General features: G+C 44.4%; 1 protein-coding gene across 13 annotated transcripts in view; it reads left to right on the plus strand.

Moving 5' to 3' along the window:
- LOC135513243 (disks large homolog 1-like) overlaps positions 1–19,221 on the plus strand; it is a 324,054-nt gene that overhangs the window by 281,891 nt on the left and 22,942 nt on the right. For all 13 annotated transcript variants that reach the window (XM_064936075.1, XM_064936074.1, XM_064936071.1 and 10 more), the window contains 2 exons: positions 1,011–1,119; positions 17,573–17,749. In XM_064936075.1, the coding sequence (XP_064792147.1) occupies positions 1,011–1,119; positions 17,573–17,749 (286 nt within the window). The remainder of the gene's footprint in view (positions 1–1,010; positions 1,120–17,572; positions 17,750–19,221) is intronic.

Raw genomic sequence — 19,221 nt, forward strand, 5'->3', positions numbered from 1 at the left:
ACAGGTGTTCTGCCACTGTGTACTCTCTGTTTGGGGTCAGTCACAGTGGACAGGCATTCTGCCACTGTGTACTCTCTGTTTGGGGTCAGTCACAGTGGACAGGCATTCTGCTACTGTGTACTCTCTGTTTAGGGTTAAATAGCATTCTAGTTTGCTCTGTTTTTTGTGTGTTTTTTTTGTTGATTATTTCCAGTGTGTCATAGTTATCTTTTTGCTTTCTCATAATTTGGTTGGGTCTCATTGTGTTGCCGTCCTGCGGGTCTGTTTGTGTTTTTAACACAGCCAGCTGGCTGTTCATCTCTCTGTAGGTGAGGGCTTTGTGGTGGAAACGTGAGCATCACTTCCTTTTAGGTGGTTGTAGAATTGAACAAGTCTTATCTGGGTGTTATAGCTAGTGGGAATAGTCCTATTTCTGCTCTGCATGCTTTGCTTGGGGGTTTTGGGTTGTACACAATGAATATGTTTGCAGAATCCTGCAATTGGGTGTTTGTCACATTTTGTACATTCTTGGTAGGTGAGTGGACCCAAGATCTCACAACCGTAGAGGGCAATGGGTTCTATAACTGATTGGAGTGTTTTTAGCCAGATCCTAATTGGGATGTTGAGTTTTATGTTCCATTTGATGGCGTAGAAGTGTTCACAGCCTTGTGGAATTCACCCGTGGTGTTGGTGTTTAGGCCGAGGTAGGTGTAATTATTTGTGTGCTCTAGGGCAACAGTGGAGAATTTGCATTTGTCTCAGTCTCTCTCCCACTCACTCTACGTCAGAGTACAATAGTTAAATCTCTCTCTGTCGTAATGCATTCAACGCCAGAAAACAATCTGATCTGCTGTATACACAAAACAGTCCCATCTTTCCTCTGCAGAACAGAGTGGAATCAGTCTTTGACGACAGATTCTCTCTCATTTTCCTTCTGAGGATTTTCTCTCTCTCTTTTTTCAGACAACTGTCAGTTTTCTCTTTTTTCATTCAGTTATAATTTCCTTCTCTCCCCCCCCCCTGTTTTCCAGAGTACAGTCGGTTTGAAGCCAAAATCCATGATCTACGTGAACAGATGATGAACAGCTCTATCAGCAGTGGCTCTCTGCGGACCAGCCAGAAGAGAACTCTCTATGTCAGGTAATGATTACTCCAATTAACCCCTTCATAACCTATGTCATGTACCTGATAAACCCGTATGATCCTAACCCTTATGATAATGTCTATGGCTTCATCTTCTAACGTCTACACTGTTGTGAAGGAAGTGGACGGGTGATTTGCAGCTGTCGCCCTGACAGGCACGCAGCAGATTGCTTTCACCTACAGAGACTAGTGTATATATAGTATATATATATACTAGTGTACAGTATATGATAATGTCTATGATTATATTATTATTATTATAATATACTAGTGTACAGTATATGATAATGCCTATGTGATTATATTATTATTATTATGATATATACTCGTGTACAGTATATGATAATGTCTGTGATTACATTATTATTATGATATATACTAGTGTACAGTATATGATAATGTCTGTGATTATATTATTATTATGATATATACTAGTGTACAGTATATGATAATGCCTATGTGATTATATTATTATTATGATATATACTAGTGTACAGTATATGATAATGCCTATGTGATTATATTATTATTATGATATATACTAGTGTACAGTATATGATAATGTCTATGTGATTATATTATTATTATTATGATATATACTCGTGTACAGTATATGATAATGCCTATGTGATTATATTATTATTATTATGATATATACTCGTGTACAGTATATGATAATGTCTGTGATTACATTATTATTATGATATATACTCGTGTACAGTATATGATAATGTCTATGTGATTATATTATTATTATGATATATACTCGTGTACAGTATATGATAATGTCTGTGATTATATTATTATTATGATATATACTAGTGTACAGTATATGATAATGTCTATGTGATTATATTATTATTATGATATATACTCGTGTACAGTATATGATAATGTCTGTGATTACATTATTATTAGTATGATATATACTCGTGTACAGTATATGATAATGCCTATGTGATTATATTATTATTATTATGATATATACTCGTGTACAGTATATGATAATGTCTATGTGATTATATTATTATTATGATATATACTCGTGTACAGTATATGATAATGTCTATGTGATTATATTATTATTATGATATATACTCGTGTACAGTATATGATAATGTCTGTGATTATATTATTATTATGATATATACTAGTGTACAGTATATGATAATGTCTATGTGATTACATTATTATTATTATGATATATATACTCGTGTACAGTATACTAGCCCTGTATCCCGTTATCTGGAGGCTGACGTCTTTTACTGCCTGGGTACTTTCCTAACCTTTACCTTCATGATGCTATCGATGCTACCATGACTGTGACTTTCTGTGTGAGGAGAATCGAAAGGGGAAAACTTTATTGCCCACGTCGACATTGACAATATTCAACCCATCAAGGGCAGAGCTCAGGAGCACTGGCCCTTCGTGTCTTCTGTCTGTGTTGACACAGACACTTAGGGTGTTTTCACACTGTTTCCCCCTGACAGTGCCTTAGATCGCTCCGCCACTCAGAACCTCTTAAAGGGCCAGCAGCCTTCTTTTGGGTGTACAATTTTCAATTACAGCATTATTTAATCTGCAGTTATTCTTCTACTATTTATTTTGTTACCAATTATATTTCCATGTTAATATTATCTTCAAATTACAATTATCATGTCATCTGTCAGCTAAATGCAATTCATTAGCTTACAAATTGTTAAAACCCAAAGTGCATTGAGGGAATGTTTATTTTAAAAACAATAGTTATTGGTTTATTTCTAAACTTAGCAATGTGAATGCAAAGAGGACTCGGATGATAAAATAAGTGAAGTGAACTGGCAAAAGAGTTGAGTCCTCATTCAAATGCAGTGTAAATACAAAGAGAACAAACTGTGTGTGGAGGGGTTACCCCCAGAGTTCACTTTAAAGAGGACTGAGATTTTATTTTTAAAGAGGACTATATGTGAAATCAAATCAAATGTATTTATATAGCCCTTCGTACATCAGCTGATATCTCAAAGTGCTGTACAAAACACCCTTAGGCAACACCACAAACCCCCACACACACACACACACACACACACACACACACACACACACACACACACACACACACACACACACACACAAACCCACACACACACACACACACACACCACAAACCCACACACACACACACACACACACACACACACACACACACACACAAACCCACACACACACACACACACACACACACACACACAAACCCACACACACACACACACACACACCACAAACCCCCACACACACACCCCCACACACACACACACACACCACAAACCCCCCCACACACACACACACACACACACACACACACACACATTTTGTCCACCATCTGAAGTGAACAGATCCTCTGCACTGATACATTGACTGATGTTAGAGAAGCCATTGTCCTTTATGTTGACTGGAGCCCTGATATGGCTGGTCTTCCTCCATTATGATGTAGACATACAACTGATAATAGAGGCCAGTTTGATTTGTCCATTCAGGCCTCATCTGTGTGTGGCCATCTAGTGGAAAGCCTTCCCAGAAGAGTGGAGGCTGTTATAGCAGCAAGGGGTGGGGGGGTGCCCATGATTTTGGAATGAGATGTTGGATGAGCAGGTGTCCACATACTTCTGGTCATGTGGTGTGCACTCTATAAAAGGCCTCTCCTACAGTATACTGGAGAAGGATGTGGAGCAGGCCTCTCCTACAGTCTACTGGAGAAGGATGTAGAGCAAGCCTCTCCTACAGTATACTGGAGAAGGATGTAGAGCAGGCCTCTCCTACAGTATACTGGAGAAGGATGTAGAGCAGGCCTCTCCTACAGTATACTGGAGAAGGATGTGGAGCAGGCCTCTCCTACAGTATACTGGAGAAGGATGTAGAGCAGGCCTCTCCTACAGTATACCGGAGAAGGATGTGGAGCAGGCCTCTCCTACAGTATACTGGAGAAGGATGTAGAGCAGGCCTCTCCTACAGTATACTGGAGAAGGATGTAGAGCAGGCCTCTCCTACAGTATACTGGAGAAGGATGTAGAGCAAGCCTCTCCTACAGTATACTGGAGAAGGATGTAGAGCAGGCCTCTCCTACAGTATACTGGAGAAGGATGTAGAGCAAGCCTCTCCTACAGTATACTGGAGAAGGATGTAGAGCAGGCCTCTCCTACAGTATACTGGAGAAGGATGTAGAGCAGGCCTCTCCTACAGTATACTGGAGAAGGATGTAGAGCAAGCCTCTCCTACAGTATACTGGAGAAGGATGTAGAGCAGGCCTCTCCTACAGTATACTGGAGAAGGATGTGGAGCAGGCCTCTCCTACAGTATACTGGAGAAGGATGTAGAGCAGGCCTCTCCTACAGTATACTGGAGAAGGATGTAGAGCAGGCCTCTCCTACAGTATACTGGAGAAGGATGTAGAGCAGGCCTCTCCTACAGTATACTGGAGAAGGATGTAGAGCAGGCGTCCTGTAGGTTTTCACTCCAACCGTAGTTGTAACTAACCTGATTCAGCTTATCAACAAGCTAATTATTAGTTTCTAGATTTATTAGTCGTGTGTGTACGGGATACACATGATATCAAACTAAATGCTTACTCGCAGGTTCCTTCTCGACAATGAAACAACAATTAGAAATAATAATTTTAAAAAATAAGAACACGAACATAAAGTAAATGTCTTAGCAGAATAGAATAAAGTATAATACAGGAAGTCACAATTTATAATACAGTATTTACATGTGTTTTGAGGAAGGGGGTATTTTGTTTAAATTGAGCTTGTAGCTTTTCTTCATAATTACTGTCAGGTAGCAGCGGTGGCGATGTGTGTGTTGTAGGGCTGGGCGATATGGCCTAAAAATCTCATCTAGATTTTCCTTTCAAATTTATGTTTTTATTTTTTAATTTTTTTTAAATGTTTTCTCTTAATCAGCTTTGTTGTAATCAGCTTTGTGCAATTTAAAGGTCAAAATACACTTCATTTCAAACAGTCATGAATAATCGAAGGAATTCAGGTCTTGTGAAGTTATACCGAGGCTAAATATACAATGCATTCATTCGGAAAGTATTCAGACCCCTTCACTTTTTCCACATTTTAGTTACAGCCTCATTCTAAAATTGATTGATTCATATATTTTTCCCCCATCAATCTACACACAATACCCCAAGCAAAAACAGTTTTTTTATATATATATTTGCAAATGTATTAAAATTTTATCACATTTACGTAAGTATTCAGACCCTTTACTCAGTACTTTGTTGAAACACCTTTGGCAGCGATCACAGCGTTGAGTCTTCTTGGGTATGACGCTACAAGCTTGGCAAATCTGTATTTGGGGAGTTTCTCCCATTCTTCTCTGCAGAACCTCTCAACCTCTGTCAGGTTGGATGGGGAGCGATGCTGCACAACTATTTTCAACTCTCCAAAGATGTTTGATCGGGTTCAAGTCCGTGCTGTGGCTGGGCCACTCAAGGACATTCAGAGACTTGTCCTGAAGCCACTCCTGCGTTGTCTTGGCTGTGTGCTTAGGGTTGTTGTCCTGTTGGAAGGTGAACCTTCGCCCCAGTCTGAGGTTCTGAGTGCTCTGGGGCAGGTTTTCATCAAGGATCTCTCTGTACTTTGCTCCTTTCATCTTTCCCTCGATCCTGACTAGTCTCCCAGTCCCTGATGCTGAAAACATCCCCACAGCATGATGCTGCCACCACCATGTTTCATCGTAGGGATGGTTCCAGGTTTCCTCCAGACATGATGCTGCCACCACCATGCTTCACGGTAGGGATGGTTCCTGGTTTCCTCCAGACATAATGCTGTCACCACCATGCTTCACGGTAGGGATGTTTCCAGGTTTCCTCCAGATGTGACACTTGGCATTCAGGCCAAAGAGTTCAATCTTGGTTTCATCAGACCAGATAATCTTGTTTCTCATGGTCTGAGAGTGCTTTAGGTGACTTTTGGCAAACTCCAAGTGGGCTGTCGTGCCTTTTACTGAGGAGTGGCTTCCGTCTGGCCACTCTACCATAAAGGCCTGATTGGTGAAGTGCTGCAGAGATCGTTGTCCTTCTGGAAGGTCTCCCATCTCAACAGAGGAACTTTGGAACTCTGTCAGAGAGACCATCGGGTTCTTGGTCACCTCCAAGGCCCTTCTCTCCCGATGGCTCAGTTTGGACGCGGACGGCCAGCTCTTGGAAAAGTTTTGGTGGTTCCAAACTTCTTCCATTTAAGAATGATGGAGGCCACTCTTGGGGACTTTTAATGCTGCATCCATCTTTTTGTTCCCTTCCCCAGATCTGTGCCTCGACACAATCCTGTCTGGAAGCTCTACGGACAATTCCTTCGACCTCATAGCTTAGTCCTTATATATACAGGTTGTGTGCCTTTCCAAATCATGTCCAATCAATTTAATTTACCACAGATGGACTCCAAATCAAGTTGATGATCAATGGAAACAGGATGCACCTGACCTAAATTTCAAGTTTCATAGCAAGTGAACTGAATACTTATGAAAATGGGGTATTTCTGTTTTTGTTCTTAGTAAATTTGCAAATATTTAAAAAAAAATATTTAAAAAAAAAAAAAGTGCTTTGTCATTATGGGATATTGTGTGTAGATTGATGGACATTTTTTATTTAATCAATTTTAGATTAAGGCTGTAACGTAACAAAATATGATATAAGTGAAGAGGTCTGAATACTTTCTGAATGCGCTCTGTGGGTGTGTGTGTGAGTGCAGAGAATCAGACCAGTTCAAGTGTTCAGCAGTCTGATGGCTTGTAGATACCAACAGGCTCAGAGACAGTTTCTATCAGACCTCATGCTCCGATACCATCTGTCTGACGGTAAGGGAGGGAACAGCTTGTGGCTGGGGAGCAGGTGTCCTGGATGGGTGGGGAACATGGTCCCAGAGATGTACTGGATGGGTGGGGGGCATGGTCCCAGAGATGTACTGGATGGGTGGGGGGCATGGTCCCAGAGATGTACTGGATGGGTGGGGGGCATGGTCCCAGAGATGTACTGGATGGGTGGGGGATATGGTCCCAGAGATGTACTGGATGGGTGGGGGATATGGTCCCAGAGATGTACTGGATGGGTGGGGGGCATGGTCCCAGAGATGTACTGGATGGGTGGGGGGCATGGTCCCAGAGATGTACTGGATGGGTGGGGGGCATGGTCCCAGAGATGTACTGGATGGGTGGGGGATATGGTCCCAGAGATGTACTGGATGGGTGGGTGGCATGGTCCCAGAGATGTACTGGATGGGTGGGTGGCATGGTCCCAGAGATGTACTGGATGGGTGGGTGGCATGGTCCCAGAGATGTACTGGATGGGTGGGGGGCATGGTCCCAGAGATGTACTGGATGGGTGGGGGGCATGGTCCCAGAGATGTACTGGATGGGTGGGGAACATGGTCCCAGATATGTACTGGATGGGTGGGGGGCATGGTCCCAGAGATGTACTGGATGGGTGGGGGGCATGGTCCCAGAGATGTACTGGATGGGTGGGGGGCATGGTCACAGAGATGTACTGGATGGGTGGGGGGCATGGTCCCAGAGATGTACTGGATGGGTGGGGGGCATGGTCCCAGAGATGTACTGGATGGGTGGGGGGCATGGTCCCACAGATGTACTGGATGGGTGGGGGGCATGGTCCCACAGATGTACTGGATGGGTGGGGGGCATGGTCCCAGAGATGTACTGGGCCGTCTTCACCACCCGCTGGAGGGCTTTGCGGTCGTGGACGGAGCAATTCCCGTACCAGGCCGTGATGCAATCGGTCAGGACGCTCTCGATGGTGCAGCGGTCCACTCGGTTAGCTTAGGGTTAGAGTGAAAACCTACAGGACGGTAGCTCTCCAAGAAAAGGGTTGAACTGAAAACCTACAGGACGGTATAGCTCTCCAGGAAGAGGGTTGGAGACTCCTGATATAGAGGGATATGTGGAGAAGGATGCAGTCTCTCTAACAGGATTAGTCTCTCTGCTAGGGGATGTTCAGGAGAATGAAACTCAAACCAGTTCCTAAAACCATCCTTCTTACTTTGCGCTGACACATACTTCCAGCAACAGAAAATATACTGCATTATGGAAATCCAAGCTTTGCAGAATTATTTTATTTTACAGCCCTCTAGAACTGCATGCATAAAATTAGCACTCCATGTCACATAGTGAAGTCATAGCACACAGATGAACACAACCAGGGGCTAGTATTCCACTGCTCAAACATCTAGCCTTAGTTATTTTTTTTAATTGAATGTTTTATTTATGTAGCTTTTATTTAACTAGGCAGGCAAGTCCGTTAAGAACTCATTCTTATTTACAATGACAGTCCTAGGAACATTTGGGTTAACTGCCTTGTTTACACCTTGTCAGGTTGGGGGACTCGATCTAGCAACCTTTCGGTTACTGGCACAACACTCTAACCACTAGGCTACCGGCCCAACGCTCTAACCACTAGGCTACCGGCCCAACGCTCTAACCACTAGGCTTCCGGCCCAACGCTCTAACCACTAGGCTACCGGCCCAACGCTCTAACCACTAGGCTACCGGCCCAACGCTCTAACCACTAGGCTACCGGCCCAACGCGCTAACCACTAGGCTACCGGCCCAACGCTCTAACCACTAGGCTACCGGCCCAACGCTCTAACCACTAGGCTACCGGCCCAACGCTCTAACCACTAGGCTACCGGCCCAACGCTCTAACCACTAGGCTACCGGCCCAACGCTCTAACCACTAGGCTACCGGCCCAACGCTCTAACCACTAGGCTACCGGCCCAACGCTCTAACCACTAGGCTACCGGCCCAACGCTCTAACCACTAGGCTACCGGCCTCCTCAGTGGGTTTAATTAACATCTCCACATTGGAATAACTCAATCAGTGATCTGTTTAACTACAACTACATTATAGTACCGTTTAGGGCAGGGGGTTCCCAACCTTGGGGGCCAACGTTTTGTGTGTATGTGGGGGGGGGCTTTCTTGATTTGAAGGGTAAAAAAATATATAGATGGATTGTTCATACCGATCTAAAAATTAAAAGTAGAAATCTGTGATGCTTTAGGCTAAGCTGAGCTACGACCTTCTAAAGTCGAGGATTTAAATACAATTTTTTCAATGTGTATTTAATATAGGCTATCTCAATAAACAATCATTAAAAAAGTGGGAGACGGCGTGACATTTTTTTTATGTGAAAAGGGGGGGCCCTGTTGGGGGGGGGGCCCATGCACACTAATACTCATGGGACTGTATATGTCCCAGAGGCCTCTACAGAGGAACAATTAGACTGTAATGAAAGCAGGAGAGTTTGGGTCCGTTTCCTTTAAGGCCTGCCCTCGGGATGAGGTGTATCTTGTAGCATCTACTTTTCTAGTCTTCCAGATGTATTGTCGTCCATCTCCTTACTGCAGAGGAGAGGCTAGAAAACAAGAGAACCACACATTTCAATTAGCTGCTTTTTACCCCTGCTGTTTTAATGCTCCTGGCTCTCTGGCAGCTGTACTACAGTCAGATTTAGTCTTCCCTTTAATAGCGTACGTAGAGATGGAATCACAGAGGAAGCCTGACTGGCTCGGTGGATGATCTCATAGCAGACAGAGACAATTATTTACGCTCTTCTATTCTATTGATCGTTAAAAACACAAACTGAGAAAGGCCTGTAGAATCCTGGAATGGCCCGTTTTGATGGTTTTTGGTAATGATATGGAGTGACATTGACAGCTGGGGCTGTGTGTGTTCCTGTAAGGACCTGATATGTATTGTGTGTGCTGTGTGTGTTACTGTAAGGACCTGATATGTATTGTGTGTGCTGTGTGTGTGTGTGTTCCTGTAAGGACCTGTATCAAGATATTTATTTCACTCAGAGAGGAAGTGTTTGTGCTCAGTACTGAACGGGAAGAGGATCCCCACCGCTCAATTAGAGTAAAATATGCTATTCATAAACATTGTTATGATCAGACTACACTAACATGAGGCACCGTGGGTGATGACCAGACTACACTAACATGAGGCACCGTGGGTTATGATCAGACTACACTAACATGATGCAACGTGGGTTATGATCAGACTACATTAACATGATGCAACGTGGGTTATGATCAGATTACACTAACATGATGCAACGTGGGTTATTATCAGACTACACTAACATGATGCAACGTGGGTTATTACCAGACTACATTAACATGATGCAACGTGGGTTATTACCAGACTACATTAACATGATGCAACGTGGGTTATGATCAGACTACATTAACATGATGCAACGTGGGTTATTATCAGACTACATTAACATGATGCAACGTGGGTTATTACCAGACTACATTAACATGATGCAACGTGGGTTATTATCAGATTACACTAACATGATGCAACGTGGGTTATTATCAGACTACATTAACATGATGCAACGTGGGTTATGATCAGACTACATTAACATGATGCAACGTGGGTTATTATCAGACTACATTAACATGATGTAACGTGGGTTATGACCAGACTACACTAACATGATGCAACGTGGGTTATTACCAGACTACATTAACATGATGCAACGTGGGTTATTATCAGACTACACTAACATGATGCAACGTGGGTTATGATCAGACTACATTAACGTGATGCAACGTGGGTTATGATCAGACTACATTAACATGATGCAACGTGGGTTATTACCAGACTACATTAACATGATGCAACGTGGGTTATTACCAGACTACATTAACATGATGCAACGTGGGTTATTACCAGTCAATCACCACCTTCCGGAGACACCTGAAACCCCACCTCTTCAAGGAATACCTAGGATAGGATAAAGCAATCCTTCTCACCCCCCCCTTAAATGATTTAGATACACTATTGTAAAGTGGCTGTTCCACTGATGTCAGAAGGTGAATTCACCAATTTGTAAGTCGCTCTGGATAAGAGCGTCTGCTAAATGACTTAAATGTAAATGTAATGTAAATGTACCAGACTACATTAACATGATGCAACGTGGGTTATTACCAGACTACACTAACATGATGCAACGTGGGTTATGATCAGACTACACTAACATGATGCAACGTGGGTTATGATCAGACTACACTAACATGATGCAACATGGGTTATGATCAGACTACATTAACATGATGCAACGTGGGTTATTACCAGACTACACTAACATGATACAACGTGGGTTATTACCAGACTACATTAACATGATGCAACGTGGGTTATTACCAGACTACACTAACATGATGCAACGTGGGTTATGATCAGACTACACTAACATGATGCAACGTGGGTTATGATCAGACTACACTAACATGATGCAACATGGGTTATGATCAGACTACATTAACATGATGCAACGTGGGTTATTACCAGACTACACTAACATGATACAACGTGGGTTATTACCAGACTACATTAACATGATGCAACGTGGGTTATTACCAGACTACATTAACATGATGCAACGTGGGTTATTACCAGACTACATTAACGTGATGCAACGTGGGTTATTACCAGACTACATTAACATGATGCAACGTGGGTTATGATCAGACTACACTAACATGATGCAACGTGGGTTATTACCAGACTACATTAACATGATGCAATGTGGGTTATTATCAGACTACATTAACATGATGCAACGTGGGTTATTATCAGACTACATTAACATGATGCAACATGGGTTATTACCAGACTACACTAACATGATGCAACGTGGGTTATTACCAGACTACATTAACATGATGCAATGTGGGTTATTATCAGACTACATTAACATGATGCAACGTGGGTTATTATCAGACTACATTAACATGATGCAACGTGGGTTATTATCAGACTACATTAACATGATGTAACGTGGGTTATGACCAGACTACACTAACATGATGCAACGTGGGTTATTACCAGACTACATTAACATGATGCAACGTGGATTATTATCAGACTACATTAACATGATGCAACGTGGGTTATGATCAGACTACATCAACATGATGCAACGTGGGTTATGATCAGACTACACTAACATGATGCAACGTGGGTTATTATCAGACTACATTAACATGATGCAACGTGGGTTATTATCAGACTACACTAACATGATGCAACGTGGGTTATTACCAGACTACATTAACATGATGCAACGTGGGTTATTACCAGACTACATTAACATGATGCAACGTGGGTTATGATCAGACTACATGAACATGATGCACTGTGGGTTATTACCAGACTACACTAACATGATGCAACATGGGTTAGAATGTTAAGGTTATTACTCATCATTGTTCTCAATGCTCGTTCGTTTGATTCATTTAACGTGGTAACCACATCTTTCATTTAAATACCATCATTGAATTGTTGCTATGATTATTACAGTAGAAAGGCATGGCACACTACACTGACATGCATTCTGTTTTCTCTACAGTACCTTCAGTATGTGGACTTCACGTTTTTCTGACCGAGACACTGTTTTTCCTAGTATTCCAGATTTCTCAGCTCCATCTGTCCGAGTGCTGCAGTACAGCCCTGTTTTATTAATGAAGGACAGACACAGGGATGAGGCAGTACAGCCCTGTTTTATTAATGAAGGACAGACACAGGGATGAGGCAGTACAGCCCTGTTGTATTAATGAAGGACAGACACAGGGATGAGGCAGTACAGCCCTGTTGTATTAATGAAGGACAGACACAGGGATGAGGCAGTACAGCCCTGTTGTATTAATGAAGGACAGACACAGGGATGAGGCAGTACAGCCCTGTTTTATTAATGAAGGACAGACACAGGGATGAGGCAGTACAGCCCTGTTTTATTAATGACGGACAGACACAGGGATGAGGCAGTACAGCCCTGTTGTATTGATGAAGGACAGACACAGGGATGAGGCAGTACAGCCCTGTTTTATTAATGAAGGACAGACTCAGGGATGAGGCAGTACAGCCCTGTTGTATTAATGAAGGACAGACACAGGGATGAGGCAGTACAGCCCTGTTGTACTGATGAAGGACAGACACAGGGATGAGGCAGTACAGCCCTGTTGTATTGATGAAGGACAGACACAGGGATGAGGCAGTACAGCCCTGTTGTATTGATGAAGGACAGACACAGGGATGAGGCAGTACAGCCCTGTTTTATTGATGAGGGACAGACACAGGGATGAGGCAGTATAGCCCTGTTGTATTAATGAAGGACAGACACAGGGATGAGGCAGTACAGCCCTGTTTTATTGATGGACAGACACAGGGATGAGGCAGTACAGCCCTGATGTATTGATGAAGGACATACACAGGGATGAGGCAGTACAGCCCTGTTTTATTAATGAAGGACAGACACAGGGATGAGGCAGTACAGCCCTGTTTTATTGGTGGACAGACACAGGGATGAGGCAGTACAGCCCTGATGTATTGATGAAGGACAGACACAGGGATGAGGCAGTACAGCCCTGTTTTATTGATGAGGGACAGACACAGGGATGAGGCAGTATAGCCCTGTTGTATTAATGAAGGACAGACACAGGGATGAGGCAGTACAGCCCTGTTTTATTGATGGACAGACACAGGGATGAGGCAGTACAGCCCTGATGTATTGATGAAGGACATACACAGGGATGAGGCAGTACAGCCCTGTTTTATTAATGAAGGACAGACACAGGGATGAGGCAGTACAGCCCTGTTTTATTGGTGGACAGACACAGGGATGAGGCAGTACAGCCCTGATGTATTGATGAAGGACATACACAGGGATGAGGCAGTACAGCCCTGTTTTATTAATGAAGGACAGACACAGGGATGAGGCAGTACAGCCCTGTTGTATTAATGAAGGACAGACACAGGTATGAGGCAGTATAGCCCTGTTTTATTGATGAGGGACAGACACAGGGATGAGGCAGTACAGCCCTGTTGTATTAATGAAGGACAGACACAGGGATGAGGCAGTACAGCCCTGTTTTATTAATGAAGGACAGACACAGGGATGAGGCAGTACAGCCCTGTTTTATTAATGAAGGACAGACACAGGGATGAGGCAGTACAGCCCTGTTGTATTAATGAAGGACAGACACAGGGATGAGGCAGTACAGCCCTGTTTTATTAATGAAGGACAGACACAGGGATGAGGCAGTACAGCCCTGTTTTATTAATGAAGGACAGACACAGGGATGAGGCAGTACAAACCTGTTGTATTAATGAAGGACAGACACAGGGATGAGGCAGTACAGCCCTGTTGTATTAATGAAGGACAGACACAGGGATGAGGCAGTACAGCCCTGTTTTATTAATGAAGGACAGACACAGGGATGAGGCAGTACAGCCCTGTTTTATTAATGACGGACAGACACAGGGATGAGGCAGTACAGCCCTGTTGTATTGATGAAGGACAGACACAGGGATGAGGCAGTACAGCCCTGTTTTATTAATGAAGGACAGACTCAGGGATGAGGCAGTACAGCCCTGTTGTATTAATGAAGGACAGACACAGGGATGAGGCAGTACAGCCCTGTTGTACTGATGAAGGACAGACACAGGGATGAGGCAGTACAGCCCTGTTGTATTGATGAAGGACAGACACAGGGATGAGGCAGTACAGCCCTGTTGTATTGATGAAGGACAGACACAGGGATGAGGCAGTACAGCCCTGTTTTATTGATGAGGGACAGACACAGGGATGAGGCAGTATAGCCCTGTTGTATTAATGAAGGACAGACACAGGGATGAGGCAGTACAGCCCTGTTTTATTGATGGACAGACACAGGGATGAGGCAGTACAGCCCTGATGTATTGATGAAGGACATACACAGGGATGAGGCAGTACAGCCCTATTTTATTAATGAAGGACAGACACAGGGATGAGGCAGTATAGCCCTGTTTTATTGGTGGACAGACACAGGGATGAGGCAGTACAGCCCTGTTTTATTGGTGGACAGACACAGGGACGAGGCAGTACAGCCCTGTTTTATTGATGAAGGACAGACACAGGGACGAGGCAGTACAGCCCTGTTTTATTGATGGACAGACAGGGACGAGGCAGTACAGCCCTGTTTTATTGATGGACAGACACAGGGACGAGGCAGTACAGCCCTGTTTTATTGATGGACAGACACGGAATGAGGCAGTACAGTCCTGTTTTATTGATGGACAGACACAGGGACGAGGCAGTACAGCCCTGTTTTATTGATGGACAGACACGGGGATGAGGCAGTACAGCCCTGTTTAATTGATGGACAGACACAGGGACGAGGCAGTACAGCCCTGTTTTATTGATGGACAGACACAGGGACGAGGCAGTACAGCCCTGTTTTATTGATGGACAGACACGGGGATGAGGCAGTACAGCCCTGTTTAATTGATGGACAGACACGGGGATGAGGCAGTACAGCCCTGTTTAATTGATGGACAGACACAGGGACGAGGCAGTACAGCCCTGTTTTATTGATGGACAGACACAGGGACGAGGCAGTACAGCCCTGTTTTATTGATGGACAGACACAGGGACGAGGCAGTACAGCCCTGTTTTATTGATGGACAGACACGGGAATGAGGCAGTACAGTCCTGTTTTATTGATGGACAGACATGAGGATGAGGCAGTAAAGTCCTGTTTTATTGATGGACAGACACAGGGACGAGGCAGTACAGCCCTGTTTTATTGATGAAGGACAGACATGGAGATGAGGCAGTACAGCCCTGTTTTATTGATGGACAGACACAGGGACGAGGCAGTACAGCCCTGTTTTATTGATGGACAGACACAGGGACGAGGCAGTACAGCCCTGTTTTATTGATGGACAGACACGGGAATGAGGCAGTACAGCCCTGTTTTATTGATGCAGGACAGACATGGAGACGAGGCAGTACAGCCCTGTTTTATTGATGAAGGACAGACATGGAGATGAGGCTGGCAGGCTGGATGCTAGGGGGACGGCTGTTACTTCAGCTCCAGTTCCTTAGCAGGCAGATGCACACGAACACACAATGTCAAGGTTCTGCAGTTGGTAAAGCTTCCTGAGCTGTGCTTTGCGTGCTGCGTATGTTTGGCATCTATTCAGGAATCACTCATATCTATTTTAATATGGAACACCTGCTCAGTGCTCAGTCCCTGTGGTCTGTATCTGAACGCAGTCCATCCATATTTCTCATGCTTCTCCCTTCTCTCCTGGACAGACAGACTCTCTGACATGAGCTTTGTGGACTACGTCATCACACACCAATCTCAGGTGGAAAATCATGCTCACGTTCTTTGCCTTCCCTGTGTGTTTTTGTGTTGTGTATATTTATATTAAAAAGATCTCACCTGGCATATTTTTTTTCTTACAGGACCTCATGAAATCATTCTCCTTAAACTAACAGCTCGCAAATAATGTGAAAGATGTATTTTTACTGAAGGATTTGTCATTGAGTTTGTCGTGTTGTTTCTTTCTCCCAGTTTGACAAGACAGTTCCACCCTCATCTATTGTTGTTGTCTGCATGGCACTGTTTGATGATGTACTGTTGTTTCTCTCCCTCCAGGGCGCTGTTTGATGATGTACTGTTGTTTCTCTCCCTCCAGTGCGCTGTTTGGTGATGTACTGTTGTTTCTCTCCCTCCAGGGCGCTGTTTGATGATGTACTGTTGTTTCTCTCCCTCCAGTGCGCTGTTTGGTGATGTACTGTTGTTTCTCTCCCTCCAGGGCGCTGTTTGATGATGTACTGTTGTTTCTCTCCCTCCAGGGCGCTGTTTGATGATGTACTGTTGTTTCTCTCCCTCCAGGGCGCTGTTTGATGATGTACTGTTGTTTCTCTCCCTCCATGGCGCTATTTGGTGATGTACTGTTGTTTCTCTCCCTCCATGGCGCTGTTTGATGATGTACTGTTGTTTCTCACCCTCCAGGGCGCTGTTTGATGATGTACTGTTGTTTCTCTCCCTCCAGGGCTCTGTTTGATGATGTACTGTTGTTTCTCTCCCTCCAGGGCGCTGTTTGATGATGTACTGTTGTTTCTCTCCCTCCAGGGCGCTGTTTGATGATGTACTGTTGTTTCTCTCCCTCCAGGGCTCTGTTTGATGATGTACTGTTGTTTCTCTCCCTCCAGGGCTCTGTTTGATGATGTACTGTTGTTTCTCTCCCTCCAGGGCTCTGTTTGATGATGTACTGTTGTTTCTCTCCCTCCAGGGCTCTGTTTGATGATGTACTGTTGTTTCTCTCCCTCCAGGGCTCTGTTTGATGATGTACTGTTGTTTCTCTCCCTCCAGGGCGCTGTTTGATGATGTACTGTTGTTTCTCTCCCTCCAGGGCTCTGTTTGATGATGTACTGTTGTTTCTCTCCCTCCAGGGCTCTGTTTGATGATGTACTGTTGTTTCTCTCCCTCCATGGCGCTGTTTGATGATGTACTGTTGTTTCTCTCCCTCCAGGGCTCTGTTTGATGATGTACTGTTGTTTCTCTCCCTCCAGGGCGCTGTTTGATGATGTACTGTTGTTTCTCTCCCTCCAGGGCTCTGTTTGACTATGACCGGGCGAAGGACTCGGGGCTGCCCAGCCAGGGGCTCAACTTCCACTTTGGAGACATCCTTCATGTGGTGAATGCCTCCGATGACGAGTGGTGGCAGGCACGGCAGGTGACCCATGAAGGAGAGGTGGAAGAGGTTGGAGTCATCCCCAGCAGGAGGAGGTAAGAGGTTAAGGGTTAGAAGCTGGTGCTCAGGGTTCGGAGTACCTACTGTTTTCACATGTTGTCTGTCACGGGGATTGAAGTTTCCCAACCCTGGTCCTGTGTCTCCAACACTGAAATTATGTGGTGTGTGTGTGTGTGTGTGTGTGTGTGTGTGTGTGTGTGTGTGTGTGTGTGTGTGTGTGTGTGTGTGTGTGTGTGTCAGCCCAGCCCAGCCCAGTGTCTCCAACACTGAAATTGTGTTTGTGTGTGTGTCAGCCCAGTGCTGGCCTTATCCCTGGGCACAGCTTGGTGTGAATGCTGATGCCACTGTGACTGGCGTCATAAGGGCACCATAGGGGCAGAGAGTATACCCACAACCACCATTTGTTTTTGTTTAAGCCAAAGATGGTAATGAGGTGTGGTACTGCAGTCTTTTCAGTGAAAATCTTCTCTGTGGCAAAAAGAAAAAGTTGCCATCGAAACAAAAAAGCCACCCATCGGTCTTACACGAACTCTGTTAATTCAGCAGCCCTTTGACGTCACTAACACATTATCACATCTTACTCTGCAATCAGCTGTTTCATTAAGCTTGAGACTTCAAACACCCTACAGTTTCTATCTCTCACACACACACACACACAAACACTGTCGAGCTTCCCCTCTATTTCCCCCTCCATCGCTCTCTCACCCTATAGTTTCTATCTCTCACACACACACACACACACACACACAAACACTGTCGAGCTTCCCCTCTATTCCCCCTCCCCCCATCGCTCTCTCACCCAACAGTTTCTATCTCTCACACACACACACACACTGTCGAGCTTCCCCTCTATTTCCCCCATCCATCGCTCTCTCACCCTACAGTTTCTATCTCTCTCACACACACACACACACACACACACACACACACACACACACACACACACACACACACACACACTGTCGAGCTTCCCCTCTATTTCCCCCCCATCGCTCTCTCACCCAACAGTTTCTATCTCTCACACACACACACACTGTCGAGCTTCCCCTCTATTTCCCCCCTCCATCGCTCTCTCACCTTACAGAGGGGTGGCGGACAGATGATAATTGGGCTTCTCACCTGACTCTGGTTCATTTGTCACCTTGGAATGATCAGATGGCAGCAGTAGAAGCAGTAGAAGTAGTAGAAGCAGTAGAAGTAGTAGTAGTGGTAGAAGATGCAGTAGTAGTAAAAGATGCAGTAGCAGCAGTAGTAGACGATGCAGCAGTAGTAGAAGATGCAGTAGTAGTAGAAGATGCAGTAGCAGCAGTAGTAGAAGATGCAGCAGTAGTAGCAGTAGCAGTAGTAGCAGTAGTAGTAGTAGAAGATGCAGTAGTAGTAGAAAATACAGTAGCAGCAGTAGTAGAAGATGCAGTAGCAGCAGTAGTAAAAGCAGTAGCAGTAGTAGTAGTAGAATATGCAGTAGCAGCAGTAGTAGAAGATGCAGTAGCAGCAGTAGTAGAAGATG

Source organism: Oncorhynchus masou, chromosome 24 (assembly GCF_036934945.1).
Source record: "Oncorhynchus masou masou isolate Uvic2021 chromosome 24, UVic_Omas_1.1, whole genome shotgun sequence".
Taxonomy (NCBI): Eukaryota; Metazoa; Chordata; class Actinopteri; order Salmoniformes; family Salmonidae; genus Oncorhynchus; species Oncorhynchus masou.